General features: G+C 37.1%; 1 protein-coding gene across 1 annotated transcript in view; it reads left to right on the forward strand.

Moving 5' to 3' along the window:
- AADAT (aminoadipate aminotransferase) overlaps window positions 1-14,178 on the forward strand; it is a 29,806-nt gene extending 15,628 nt beyond the window's left edge. Inside the window, exons 5-14 of the mRNA XM_017863294.1 lie at window positions 749-958; window positions 3,838-3,903; window positions 5,256-5,338; window positions 5,791-5,887; window positions 7,114-7,175; window positions 8,015-8,079; window positions 9,645-9,749; window positions 10,338-10,384; window positions 12,409-12,510; window positions 13,435-14,178. Coding sequence (XP_017718783.1) covers window positions 749-958; window positions 3,838-3,903; window positions 5,256-5,338; window positions 5,791-5,887; window positions 7,114-7,175; window positions 8,015-8,079; window positions 9,645-9,749; window positions 10,338-10,384; window positions 12,409-12,510; window positions 13,435-13,476 — 879 coding nt within the window. The 3' untranslated portion in view covers window positions 13,477-14,178. The remainder of the gene's footprint in view (window positions 1-748; window positions 959-3,837; window positions 3,904-5,255; window positions 5,339-5,790; window positions 5,888-7,113; window positions 7,176-8,014; window positions 8,080-9,644; window positions 9,750-10,337; window positions 10,385-12,408; window positions 12,511-13,434) is intronic.
- Window positions 14,179-14,984: the final 806 nt, after the last annotated feature.

The following is a 14,984-nucleotide window of genomic DNA, read 5'->3' on the forward strand; positions in this document are numbered from 1 at the left end:
TGCGTTATAAGATTAAGGCCTTTTAAATTTGTCATAAGGAGGATCTGAATTGTTCTTTTTTATGCATAATTCTACCTTTGACTGCTAAAAGAGTGTTTGCTTTTCATTTGCAATTTTTTTAGAACCTCATTCAATTATTATTTCTTAAGTTCCTTTTTTTATTTTAATGCTCAACCATGAATGAGATTCCACAAATTTGTATAAAGCTAAGTCTATAAGCAATGCCAGTACATGCCAGTACAGACTTAGCAATTGGTAAAATATGGAAATTCTACTGTATTGCTTGGTGATCTCCTCATCCCATTCATTGTCCCACCACCACCTGTAATCTCAGAACTTTGGGAGGCCGAGGAGGGTGGATCACCAGTTCAGGAGATCCAGAGCATCCTGGCTAACATGGTGAAACTCCGTCTTTACTAAAAATACAAAAAATTACCTGGGTGTGGTGGCGGGCGCCTGTAGTCCCAGCTACTCAGGAGGCTGAAGCAGGAGAATCTCTTGAACCAGGGAGTCGGAGGTTGCCGTGAGCCAAGATCGCACCATTGCATTCTAGCCTGGGCGGTAGAGCAAGACTCCATCTCAAAAAAAAAAAAAAGTGTATAACCTCAACCCTCAGGAGCTGAGAGCTGCATGCAGGTTTATATATTTTTATGGGTATGAATGAGCAAGTTCTTGGTTAGAAGGAAAAAAAAATAGCACTTACATTTTGTAATCATGACTGACTCAGGCTTTCTTTTGTGCTCAACAGCTGCACCCACTAGGCTGCAACATTATTAATGTTGCCAGTGATGAACATGGGATTGTTCCAGATTCCCTAAGAGACATACTTTCCAGATGGAAACCAGAAGATTCAAAGAATCCCCAGAAAAACACCCCCAAATTTCTTTATACTGTTCCAAGTGGCAACAACCCTACTGGAAACTCATTAACAAGTGAACGCAAAAAGGAAATCTATGAGGTACTGTAGAATGGGTTAAAGCAGTTATGTTCCTGTTTCTTTGTGACTTTTTAGAAGAGCACTATGCAAGCTCCCTTTCTTATTAGCCTTTTGCTTTCAAGGAATATAATTTTTAATAAAAGGAAATCATATATGCTCAGGGTCCTAATAAATTTAGACAATAAATTTCTGCATCTTTCCTTAGTTATGAGATTTTTCTTTCCCCATAATTGATGTTTTAATACAAAAGAAATAGCATCCTTGGCCTGATGTTAAATTTTATGAGATTATTTAATATTTTACCCCAAGTTTGATTTCCATTTTTTCTGTGTTGTTAACTTGCCTGTTCTGCTTCCTACTCCTTGTCATCTTAGGTTACCAAGAATTCTTTAAAAATAAGAGGCATGCTCCCCTTTTATGAAATCTCTTTGAGATACCTATGATGCCTAGCTTTTCACTATAAACATTTTTTTAAGTATCAAACGTATGTTAAGCTCCACAGAAATCTTTGAAAAATAAGAGAAATGTGCCTTTTAGAAAGTCTCTTTTATGTACCTGACTGTGCCCCCAGCCTTTTACTACAAATAGCTTTTTAAAATAAATACCAAACCCTTGTTAAACTCTATAGAATTTAGTCACATCCAGTGGAATCATAGGAAAGATTTCAGCCAGTTCCTTTTACTTAGAAAATTTTAGGTTCAGGCTGGGCGCAGTGGCTCATGTCTGTAATCCCAGTACTTTGGGAGGCCGAGGCAGGTGGATCACAAGGTCAGGAGAACCATACTGGCTAACACAGTGAAACCCCGTCTCTACTAAAAATACAAAAAATTGGCCTGGCATGGTGGCGGGCACCTGTGGTCCCAGCTACTTGGGAGGCTGAGGCAGGAGAATGGCATGAACCCGGGAGGTGGAGCTTGCAGTGAACCGAGATCGTGCCACTGCACTCCAGCCTGGGTGACAGAGCGAGACTCCATCTCAAAAAAAAAAGAAAATTTAGGTTCAAAATATTGTCTCAGGTTGGGTGCAGTGACTTACACCTCTAATCCCAGCACTTTGGAAGGCTAGGTGGGAGGATTGCTTCAGCCCAGGAGTTCGAGACCAACCTGGACAACATAGCAAGACTCCAACTCTAAATATATATATATATACACACACACATATATACACACACACACACATATACACATCTAATACATATATATAATACATGTAAGTATATCTATATACACATATATATATAAACCACAACATATATTTACACATATATATACACATGTATAAACACACATATACACATGTATATATACACATATATATACACAAGTATATATGTACACACACCACATACACCGTCATGTTCTTATGTTTGTACTTCCCGGGCTCTGTCCTGAGTTGTCTTCTTTGTTTACATACCCGCCAGGCAGCCTTGTCCGGTTTTGTGACTGTCTATTCCATTACATACACAATGACTGCCACATTGCCTGGCCCCTACCTCTTCCCTGAGCCCCAGGCTTCTGTATCCAACTTTCTACTGATATCTCCACAGAGATATCTAATAGTCATTTCACACTTAACATGCCCAAAATAGAACTCCTGATTTTCCACTGCCCCACCCCAAACCTCTGACCTCCAGCCTCTCACATTCTCCATCTCCATAAAGAGTGCAACTATGAATGGTTACCCTTTATTCCTGTCTTTCCCTCCTCTGCCTCCCATTCCCCACATCTAGTTCCTCCTGTGGACTGTACCACTGAGCTTATCCAAGTCCATCCATTTTTCTCTGTTGTCATCACTGTCCCCATCTTCTGAGCCCCTGCCTGCCCTCACTGGACTCCTTCAGTGCCTTCTTCACTGCACCAGCTGCATTTCACCCTGCCCTCTAACCAGTCACACTCTTCACACAGCAGCCAGCCACATGTATCCCTGCAGAAATGTCAGTATAAAGCCAGGGTCCGGGCTCCAGTGGTTTCTCCTTGCAGTTAAAATAAAGCCCAAATTCTTATATCTGCCCTGCAGAGCTAGGTAACATGGTCAGTCTATTCTCAAGCCTTCTCTCTTATCATTCTTCTTGCTGCACTTGGGGCAGCCGCACTGTCCTTTTTAACCCTTAAACATGTCAAGCATTTTGCGTATCCTGCCACCTTTGCCCTCATTCATCCCTCAGTCTAGATTCTTATTCTTTTGATATTTGCACAGCTGACTCCTTCCTGTCATTTTAAGCTCTAATGTTACCTGGTCCAGAAGGCCTTCTCAGTGATTGAACCTGAAATAGCCACCCTGTCACTCTCTTCCCTCACCTGTTGTAATGCTCTGCCCAGCACTTTAAAACCACCCATCTAGCTGGGCACAGTGGCTCACTCCTGTAATCCCAGCACTTTGGGAGGCTGAGGCAGGTGGATCATTTGAGGTCAGGAGTTCGAGAGTAGCCTGGCCAACATGGTGAAACCCCATCTCTAGCAAAAAATATAAAAATTAGCTGGGTGTGGTGGTGCATGCCTGTAATCCTAGCTACTCAGGAAGCTGAGGCAGGAGAATCGCTTGAGCCCAGGAGGCAGAGGTTGCAGTGAGCCAAGATCGCGCCACTGCACTCCAGCCTGGGCGACAGAGTGAGACTCCATCTCAAAAAAAGAAAGTAAATAAAACCACTCATCTAATATTTATTCTGCTCATGATCCACAGGCTTATGTATATGCTATCTTTTCCCCTGGAATCTAACTTCCATGAGAATAAGAGCCTTTAATGCCTTGTTCATCTTTTTATCCTCATTGTCTAAGACAATAGACACACAGTAGTTTTTTGAATGAGTACAAAGAATTACAATTCCAAGTGAATTTAATTTTAGATAACTTTTAAGGAATAGATTGCTTTAAGAAATAAACAATTACCTCAACCTTTTTTAGCTTGCAAGAAAATATGATTTCCTCATAATAGAAGATGATCCTTACTATTTTCTCCAGTTTAACAAGGTAAGTGATGATGTGAACTTATTTCACTATTAGAAGATAAGTTGTTGTAAGTTACTGCACTGTGTTGGATATTAGGCTGACTGCGGAGTCAGAACTAATCCACTTTTACATAGAAAGTAAATCAACGATGATTAATTTGCTACTACTTTACTTTTCAGTCTCCCAGTTTTATTATGGAATTAGTACCTTTCTTTTTTGTTATTACTGCTCTTTCCAGAAATTACTTACCTTCAAAACAGTAGCTGGCTTTCTGTACCAGGCACTGGGGCAAACAGTAGATCAGGGCTGATGGACATCTTGAACTCCACATCCAAGTTCACAGCTCCTCAAACATCACCCAGGGATGTGAACTGAGTTTCATCTTTGGCTGTCGACTTCTGTGTCTTGGTAGTGGCCAATTAGAACAATGTATGAGAAGGGTTAGGAAGCCATGCTCAAGCTGAAGGAGAAAGAGGGGTGTGCTCCATTAGCAATGTCTCCCATGGACACAAGAGGAGTCATCACAGGCAGCACACCACACATTTGCCACCCTGTCATTTATGTCGTGAATCTTACTGCAGAGTAATGGGCATTTAGATTGATTCTCACACTATTATGTATGTGTGCTACCTTTCATGATGATTTTTTCTGATAGATGATAATAATAGTAAGACCAAAGCCTGATTCTTCAAAAGCCAACACTTTCTTTGCTCTCAGGGCCGCAGAGAACATACACTTGGATTCGGCTTGCCCCTTAAATATACTGGGAAGAGATAAGAACTCTTTATTTCTCTACAGGGTTTCCTAAAACATCACTTTTGCCTCCTGCCTCCCACCATCAGCATGCCAGCAAATTTCCTTTCTCATTTGTAACTACTTTTAAAGTAAATGTTGAAGTCAGTCTTTCATATTGACTGATTTCTCATCTTCATTCGCATCATTTTTCCTTCTGTCGATCGTAAGGATCAGCTTTCTCTCTGAATACCCTTGAGTGCTGCTGGCCATCTTCATTATAGTCTTGTTCAAACCAGTGTTTCTTGAGTCCCTCCTGTAAGTCTGTTAATCCTGGATTTCAACCTCTGGGGTAAAGAGGACCTGTTTGAAGTTTCCCTAAGTTCATAATAATGGCATCTGAAGCAAATAATAAGCCCTTGTGTGTGTTTTTGGCAGAAAAGCCATGAAGACAAGCAGATGCTAATAAAAGAACATGCATCTTTGTTTGTTATTCCATGTTAAAGGGTTGAAATAAAGGTAAGAGAATATTTGTACTGTTGTTATACAAATCCATCTCCTGTCTACTCTCTATTCAGGATAATCATACAGTGACTAACAGAGCTTTCAGATCAACAGTATTTTTTATTTTTCATTTTAAGTTCAGGGTACCAACATTTCTTTCCATGGATGTTGATGGACGTGTCATCAGAGCTGACTCATTTTCAAAAATCATTTCCTCTGGGTAAGGCCCTGTGTCTCTAACTTGACGCTAGATCTAATAGAGCCAGAGACAGTACCTCAGTATCTTTTAGTCTAGACAAATTTTTTCATTTAAAATGCTTGTAGTCTGCTTGTCTTAAAATATTAGTTTCATTATTAATATTAACATAGGCCTTTTTTTCACTTTATTCACCTCCAATAATCAAAGATTCTTGGCTGTTTATCTAACATTGTAGTGGGACCAGTCAGGTTTTTGATATCAGGTATGAAAGGGCACATTTGGAAATACATAGTCAATCTTGTTTTAAATGTACACTTAAATTTATTTTTGAAATAAGAAGTAGTTTTATTAGAATGTTTTAATTATCTAGATCCTTTTGTCCCCAGGTCACAATTGTCTGTCTGATGAAATCAGGAAAGTGATATGTAATAATTGTTAATATGGAATATCGTGCCTTTTCTCTTTTGACATAGGTTGAGAATAGGATTTTTAACTGGTCCAAAACCCTTAATAGAGAGAGTTATTTTACACATACAAGTTTCAACATTGCACCCCAGCACTTTCAACCAGGTAAGGACAATTTAGGAAATAGGTGTTTTTTTTTTTTTTTTTTAATAATCAGATCAGAAGTTTTAAAAAAATAGATGGTAGAGAACAAAACTGCAAACCTGTTTAGTGACCCATAGTTTGCCTTCTTTGCAGACATGCTTATCTTTCCTAAAGAAATTGGTTGGAATGCATTTTAATTAAAATAAAGTAAAATTAATTTAAGAGAATATGTAAATTTCCTTACAAACTTTGAGAAATTATTGGATCCCTCTGTAACACAACCTTGTAAGAATGAATAGAACAGAAAAGTTTGTGTAGAATAGGACACTTGTTTGATGTATGTTCTATAAAGTGCAGATGGCCCCATGTTTTGCCAAGTTGGGGACTTTTTTCATATTTTTTGTATGTGTTATCAACAGAAGTTCACATATTTTTATATCTGTTATCAACAGAATTTCACTATCAATTTATAACATTTTAAACTTTTTTTTTTTTTTGAGACAGAGTCTTGCTCTGTCACCCAGGCTGGAGTACAGTGGCATGACCTTGGCTCACTGCAACCTCTGCCTCCCAGGTTCAAGCGATTCTCCTGCCTCCGCCTCCCAAGTAGCTGGGATTACAGGCACACATCACTATGCCCTGCTAATTTTTGTATTTTTGGTAGAGACAGACGTTTACCATGTTGGCCAGGCTGGTCTCTAACTCCTGGCCTCTGGTGATCCCCCCCGGCTGGGCCTCCCAAAGTGCTGGAATTACAGGTGTGAGCCACTGCGCCCAGCCTAGAATTTCTATTTTAAATAGAAAATCTCCAAATATGTCATGTAACTTTACATATCTACTGTACATTTTTATATTTAGAGAAGCGGTATAGTATGGCAATTAACAGCACGGGTCAGGAGCTGGATAGCCTGACTGAATTCAGGCTGTGGGACTCAGAAAAGTTAACTTAACCCTTGTGCCTCATTAGTAAAATAGAAATTTATGGAGATTACATTTGGTAAAATATATTAGTATCTTACAATAGTGCCTGCTACATAACAAGTACTGTATCAATATTTGTTATTTTTACTAGTATTGTCATTGTTATTAATTGACATTTGTTTTAAATCACTGACTATATAAGCTAGGCTCAGCTTGTTATATCTTATTGTGGTTTACATGTAATCAAAAGTGATTTGCTTTTATATATGGCGAAAGTTATATTTTCAGGGGATGAAACATGGTATTTTTGATTTTATCTCTTTTAGCTCATGATATCACAGCTTCTACATGATTGGGGAGAAGAGGGTTTCATGGCTCATGTAGATAGGTATTGTATCATTTCTTTAAATATTTATGAACAAAATAGGAGCCCAGTGAACATAATACAGATCACCTACAGTACTGATTTATTCTTCCTTCCTAAGTATCCTGGGAAAGGAGAGACAATAGGAATGGTCTACTATAAGTCAAAAGTCCATTCATTTTCTTAGCGCTTCACCTAGCAAGTCTTCTCAGCATCCAAGGTGTGGTTTGAGAGCAGTGTCCACCCACTCCTAAGGTAGTCCAAAATTCCCACCAGGTTAGGATTTACTGAAATGATGTAATGGGTAAACTATTCATACACATAAATATTTTATTTAATAATGATAAATTGTGAAGGATACATGACATGGGACTTGGCTCAAGTAAAGATGAGTGTGAACATAATTTCCCTAAATAGTCTGTATATTGGTACAAGTTATGGATTACTTTAGCTGTGTAAACGTGGTACCTCCTAGGACATTTAGAAATAAGGAGGAATGGGTTATTTGCATCCCCAGACCAGTGATTCATTATTTCAATAGTATTGTCTTTTATCCTGAGTGATGAGAACCAGTATTTAGACAACTAAACACAAAGATTGATCCTGCTACTTCTAGGTTCCATATTTTACATAGAAATGGACTTGTCTTTTTGAATTTTTATTTTGTAATTATTCTACAGTGAAGGAAAAAACACAGCGGTTAAGTTTATCACAAGTGAAACAAATATGCTCCATTCTTCTATCAAGCATTCAACATTTTAATCAAGATAGAAAACAAATTCTTATAGCCTGGACTCTGGAGCCTTTTTTGCTTCTGCAATCAATGTACTGAGCACATCTATTTCATTGTTTTCTTCTTCTAGGGTTACTGATTTCTATAGTAACCAGAAGGATGCAATATTGGCAGCTGCAGACAAGTGGTTAACTGGTGAGTGGAACGTATATCCGTCCTCATGATAAACAGTGTAAGAGTAGGGGATAAACACTGCATAAAGAAACAGTCCAGGAGTATTCTTGCTAAGGAAACATTACACCATAAATCCTCTTAGAAGCAACATTTGATAAACCTGGGCACAGGCTTTCCTATCCACTTTACCTGTCTGCTGCAAAGAATTTGTGATTTAAAAAAAAAAAAAGATCTAAAAATCAACCTCTAACTTACTTAAAGCTTAATAATACCTATTTTCAAAAATTTTAGTTATTTCAGAATTTTACCCCAAAGGGTAAAATTGTCAAACCATGCTTCTTCTCTAACTAAACTGTACAAAGGCAGATGTCTCATTGACACATTATTTGCCTTCTAATCATTAACCTCATTTATCTCTGTAGTATTATCTATTGCTAACTTGATTACAAGATGTTTTAGATTCATTTTTCTATTATGAAGGTCAAATTAATCACATGGCTTTAATTATATTACTAAAATGCCTTTGATATAAATAATAGTAAACCAAAAATAGCAATTCCTTATTTCTGTCCTATCTTATTTTCTATAAAGTCTTGGTAAAAACAGAATTAGTGGCCGGGTGTGGTGGCTTATGCCTGTAATCCCAGCACTTTGGGAGGCCAAGGTGGGTGAATCACCTGAGGTCAGGAGTTCAAGACCAGCCTGGCCAACATGGCAAAACCCTGTCGCTACTAAAAATATACAAATTAGCTGGGCATGATGGCGGGCACCTGTAATCTCAGCCACTCAGGAGGCTGAGGCAGGAGAATCGCTTGAACCTAGGAGGCAGAGGTGGCAGTGAGCCAAGATCATGCCATTGCACTCCAGCCTGGGTGAAGCAAACCTCCATCCAAAAAAAAAAAAACAGAATTAGTATCTTTTTGACAAGAGCACTATTTTACCACTTTCCATAATAGTACTGAAGAAAAACTTTTGATCAACAGCAAGTTCTTTTTTAAAAAAAATAGTAATGTAAATCAAAATCATTAGGCTTTGTTTTGATTTCTGTATCCTAATACTCAATGAAACATAAAGCCCACAACTACTTCTGGAATTCTTGAATTTTAAGTATTTCTTTTCATAATTAATTACATTCTGATAAAAACGCTAATCCACTGGACATCTAAACTGTTACAAGAATAATAGGATTTGTTGTAATGCTGAAAGAATCCACAAATAATGGAAGACTCCTCTTCTAAATTGAAATAGCCATGTTTGTCTAAGTATGGTTCTAAGTGAAGGAGAGGTGAGTGGGATTTCTTGCACTACCCTAAGACTGACTGCGTTGTAAATATGCACACGTGAGCTATCACTTGCCCACCTTACCTCTCCCTTCCTCCCTCACCCACAGTAACTCGTTGAAATAAAATCCAGAACATCAATTTTCAAGGCTCACAAAATGATATTTTTTAAAATGCTATAATTGAAGGAACTTTTTTAGGAATACTAGTTTCTACTTACTACACTTATGCCATTTAACAACACACTTTGATATCATCCAAAATGCTTTACTTTGGAAGACATTTATTCTCTTCTTTTGTTTGTAGGTTTGGCAGAATGGCATGTTCCTGCTGCTGGAATGTTTTTATGGATTAAAGTTAAAGGCATTAATGATGTAAAAGAACTGATTGAAGAAAAGCCGTTAAGATGGGGTAAAACTGGGAGGCAAAGGGCTGGGAAACCTAAAGAAAAGTTACACTTTTTCTTTAATATTTTACTTGAATAGAAATGGAAAGAGATGCTTCTTGTTGCCCACCAGCCAACTCATAACTTACATAATTATCCAGCTGGTCTAAATTAGTGGAAATACGGTTGTTCATCTCAGCTACTGATTAGCATAGTGGCTGAGCGTGGTCTCTGGAGTCGCACTTGTTGGGTATGAATCCCAGCACCACCCTTTAGGGGATGTGTGGCCTTGAATAGGTTATCCTTTCTGTGCTTTGTCTGTAAAACAGAGGTAGTAAGAATCCCTCTCTCATAGGGTTGCTCTGATGATTAAGTGAGTTAATATGTGTAAAGCCCTTAGACTAGTATGTGGCACATACTCAGTGCTCAGTAAGAGCCACTGGTATTTAAAATGAAGGGTTTTTTTTCTGATGATGAAGATAAAGTATACTCATGGTAGGATATTTGGAAAATGTATAAAAGCATAATGAAAATTTTTTAAATAGCCCATGATTTTACCACCCAGATTTTGTGACCATTTATAGTATAGTTTCTTGAAACGCTTGTTCTTTTAGTATTTTGGCTGTGCACTTATGTTACATGGTTAAAATTATACGGAAAAGTTTGTATCCTGATTTTTTTTTCACTTAAAATTAGCTCATAGAATGTATTCTAGGTTTCTTTTTTTTCCCTCTTTTATATTTAAATTATAAGTCTACTTAGGTTTCATTGGGGCATCAAGTAAGCCGAAAATTCTGAACATTTTTCTGTGTAGCTTTCCAGTTTACCAGATAAATTATTCCTTCTCCATTAATCAAAGCCATTAGCATGTTTGTCAGTCTTTTACACACACTGAAACCTACTGCTAGAGTCAGTTTTGTCTTGAATCATAAGAACTAAAGGACAGATTGGACTGATGATGGCAAAGTGCCATGCTAGTGCCTAAGAGACAAGGTGCTCTAGAAGTTAGATCTAGAGACAGACTGCCTGGACTTCAGTCCTACCTCCACCGCCTTGGGAAAGCTATTATCCTCTCTTAACCATCTTACTTGAGGGCAGGACTCAAACTTTATTAATTGTTCTAACCCTAATCACAGCACATAGTAGGTACTTGATAAACACTTAATTGACTTATTTCAAATAATACATTGTAGTATAACAAATCAATTTGCTACATTCTTTTCTGTCAATGCCATCATCCTCAAAATATGTGGTAAGTGCTTATCTATAGGTATGTCTGAGTGAGGTGCTAAGGATATAGACTTTGTTTTTACTATGCTCTTCTTGAGTCCTCTTCATTTATTCCGTATATCCTGCTACATGTTCTTTTTTTACCTTTACTAAATAATCTCCAGCTTTATCCCCACTTCGTTAGCCCAGATGTTGGTTATCTTGCAAAGAGATTATTACCACTCCCTTCTCTTTCAGCTCCTTGCTTCTAGTACATCCCAAAACTTATCCATGCTACTGGGAGAAATGATGGCTTTCATTTTATTTTTAACCAGGACAGAGAAACCCATCTTCTGCCTTGAAATCTTTTCCCCAGAGTACTCCAGATCGTGTCACTCCCAGTTCCTCTTGTTTTAGCAGACAGTGTAACAAGCAGTTACTTAATGCTTTTGAAGATCGTGATTATACTGGTCAACCCTAACCATCGTAGAAGATAAACTTGAAAATCTCAAAGACTTAATAAGCAGTAGAAGTTTATCTCTGACTCGCATATAATTCTAAGATGTGACCTGCAGCCTGCTGTGTTCCAACAGTGATTCAGAGACCCGTGTTTCTTACATCTCGTTGCCTTTCATTCTTCAATACACAGATTCCAAGATGGCCACAAAATGGAAAGAGCGTGGCAGATCACACACGGGATTATTTGTATGAGACAGCCTTAGACGTCGCTTACCTGGCTTCTGCTCACATCCATTGGTTAGGATTCGCTCTCATGGTCACACACAGCTAGAAAGAGGCTGGGGAATAGGGTACATGTGATGCCCAGGAAGAAGAGGAAATGGAGCTTACCATCAGTGAGCTGTCTGCCTGTGTGGCCATCAAGAACAGCAGCTGTTCCGAACACCCCATCTTGACACGCTTGCTTAATACTTGTATTCCTTCATTTTATACATTACATCTTTTACCTCCTTTTAGTTCTTTGCACCAATTTTCTTCCCATCTCAGGGCCTTTACTCTATGTATCTTTGCCCTCAAATACTGCTCCCTGCTTTTTGTCTGACCTAATTTGTCTTTCAGGCCCCAGCTTAAAAGTAACTTTCAAACTTAATTACTTAAAAATCACTTTTCTAGTTAAACATTTGTTTGTATTTGTTACCATTTATCTTTCTTTAGTAAACTGTCCTTTCTACATTAAAGCTGGAATTTGAGTGTTCTCAGTTTTCCTGTATTCCTGACAGTTTGAGAAGAGATAGCATTTGCCATATTTATTCTGAACATTTTTTCAGTTTCTATGTGTTTAGTTTTGTTCATTGTATGACATACACAATTTTTATATAAATTAGTATTTTTTCTTGTGATTTCTTTAACTGCTTTTAAATTTAAAACATCCTTCCCTACTCTGAGATTAGGCTGAACTATATTATCTTTGAGTTTTTCTTTAGTGGTACATTACCTATCTTCCACAAACTCTCTTAGGTATTAATGCTCCCTGGAAATGCTTTCTACATCGATAGCTCAGCTCCTAGCCCTTACTTGAGAGCATCCTTCTCTTCAGCTTCTCCAGAACAGATGGATGTGGTGAGTGTAGTATTCTCTTCAGAGTAATACTAGCTAGCAGTTCTATTTTTTTAATGCATGTGTATACTTTGTAAATTAGAATATTACTTAATATCTGTTTGGGTTTCTAAAATTCAGGTATTTGTTGACCAGTCATGAACTATCATTAAAAGACCCATTTTACTTTGTTGCTAGACTTCTATAGAAATGAGACTAAATTGGAGTTAGAATTTATTGTCTGCATGAATAATGTTATCACAGCCTACTGAGCTGGGTAAATTGTCATGTTATGAGGAAAACTTCTTTCCTTCCTTTAATGAATTAATATGAGCCAGAAGTACAAATTCATGATGGCTGTCAGTCTCTTTCTCTGAAGAAAAAAGTATCAGCAAGGGTCAAATAGAATAATTTTCTTAATCGCAATCTAGCTTTAATCAACATAAGCTGTGTATGTGGAAATAAAACAGAAGAGCTATAAATTGAACAGTGCCATTAACCTTGAGAAGAGTTTATATTTATCCTTGGAAAGGGACATTTTTGGCATGTTCTTTATTTACTTGCATTCTCATGTCATTAAATGTGTTTTTCATAAGTTCTCTCTGTTGTAATTTATTAGTGGAGTTGGGCAATTGAATCTATATAAAATGCAGGTAAGAGGTTATATAAAATCTAAAATAATTCATGTTATGGATAAAATGGAAAATGATCTTAAAGGCCACAGTACAACAACAACAAAAAAAATCCTGGAAATCCAATGTACTTCGGTCTTCATATTTTAATAGACATTGATGGCATCCTGCACGGATAAAGTTGATGTTCAACTTGACTTTCCAATGCCTTCTGTCAGCCTTAGACAGATACTCTTTGTTTGGATTTTTAAAGTTATTACAGTTTTCCAATGTAGTATCCTAATTTAATTAATTCTAATATTTTTTTCTGTTTTAGGCCTTCCAGGTATTAGCACAACTTATAAAAGAATCTTTATGAAGAAATTAAACTAGGTTGGGCATGGTGGCTCACACCTATAATCCCAGCACTTTGGGAGGCTGAGGAGGGAGGATCACTTGAGCCCAGGAATTCAAGGCTGCAGTAAGCTACGATCACACCACTGCACTGTGGCCTGCGTGGCAGAACAAGACCCTGTCTCTTAAAAAAGAGAAAGAAAGAAATCAGACTAATCATGCTGCTCATAGATTTTTCCAATAAATTTCTTGTTTTGGCAGAAAGAAATGAACACTGGTATTATTAGACTTACAGATTAAATTGAATTTCCTCAAACATGTCCTATCTGTAGTAGTTCAACTAGACACCTTTTAAAGTGCCTCTAAATTCATCAGACGGCCAAAATGTATTTATAATCCACTTAGGCATTTTGAAAAATTTTCAACCTGTAAAAAATTACTTTTATCTTGGATTTATTATAAAGAACTTTATAGTTGCTTTATAATTTCCCATAAATTGTCTTTGAAACTAACATTTTACACTGAATTATTTTGAGATTTTAAAGATATAATTAAGTTCAAAATGGTATATAATGTGTACTTTTTCTACTTTTAGGAAAATTTAATGAGAGCTTATTGCAAAAATTGTTATAATTTGACCGTTATAAGCGACTTTTAGTAAAAGTACCATAAACATTATGTTATGCCACAGAAATTCCTTTAAAATAAAATTCTTAAACTAAACATACCTAAAGGCTTCAGACCCATTAATTCTAAGTAAGGAGGGGAGATCATGGACTTAGGAAAATTTACTACGTTGTATTTTCATAATAGTACATAATCTACAAAAACACATTCTTAACAATTATGTAATTTGAATCTACTACAACCCTTTAAGGTATTGGGAAATACTTTTTTAATGATTTTTTTCTCACCTTTTAAAATCTTTATTAAAGTAAGATATGCTCATTTTAGAATTTTCAAACAATCCAGAATATATAAGGAATAAAGTAAAAGCCACTCACTGTCTCACCCCCAGTGATAACTGCTGTAAGCATTTAGCATTCTTCCTTTGCAATGTTCTTCTCTGCATACACATGTAATATGTAGAATAGGATCTCATTGTGACAGTGTATCATAAATATCCTGTATTCATTTTCTATCGCTGTTTAACCAATTGGCGAAGTGTTCCGTGACCCAGTAATTGTAAAGTTGTAAGTATCTTTGAGGAATTAGGAAGTTTATGTCATTCTTATTGATGCCATCCCTTGTGTATATAAACATCTCCATCACAGTTATTATTTTCCTGGACATCTGGATGAGATGTTACATCTTTCAACAGCTAAAATTCTCAGGCAGAAATCTCATCCTCAAAGATCAAAGCAGCTGTGACCCCAAGCCCAAATCCCTATTTCTAAGGCAACCATTAGTAATTATGTAGGACCGATTGAAGAGACGCAGGGCCTGGAGGAAGACCAAGATGATGAACCTGACAATTCACTGTGGGAACAGAAAATTATAAATTAGACTTATAAAAGTAAAATTAGCCTTCCC

This window comes from Rhinopithecus bieti, unplaced genomic scaffold (assembly GCF_001698545.2).
Source record: "Rhinopithecus bieti isolate Rb0 unplaced genomic scaffold, ASM169854v2 scaffold_66246, whole genome shotgun sequence".
Classification (NCBI taxonomy): Eukaryota; Metazoa; Chordata; class Mammalia; order Primates; family Cercopithecidae; genus Rhinopithecus; species Rhinopithecus bieti.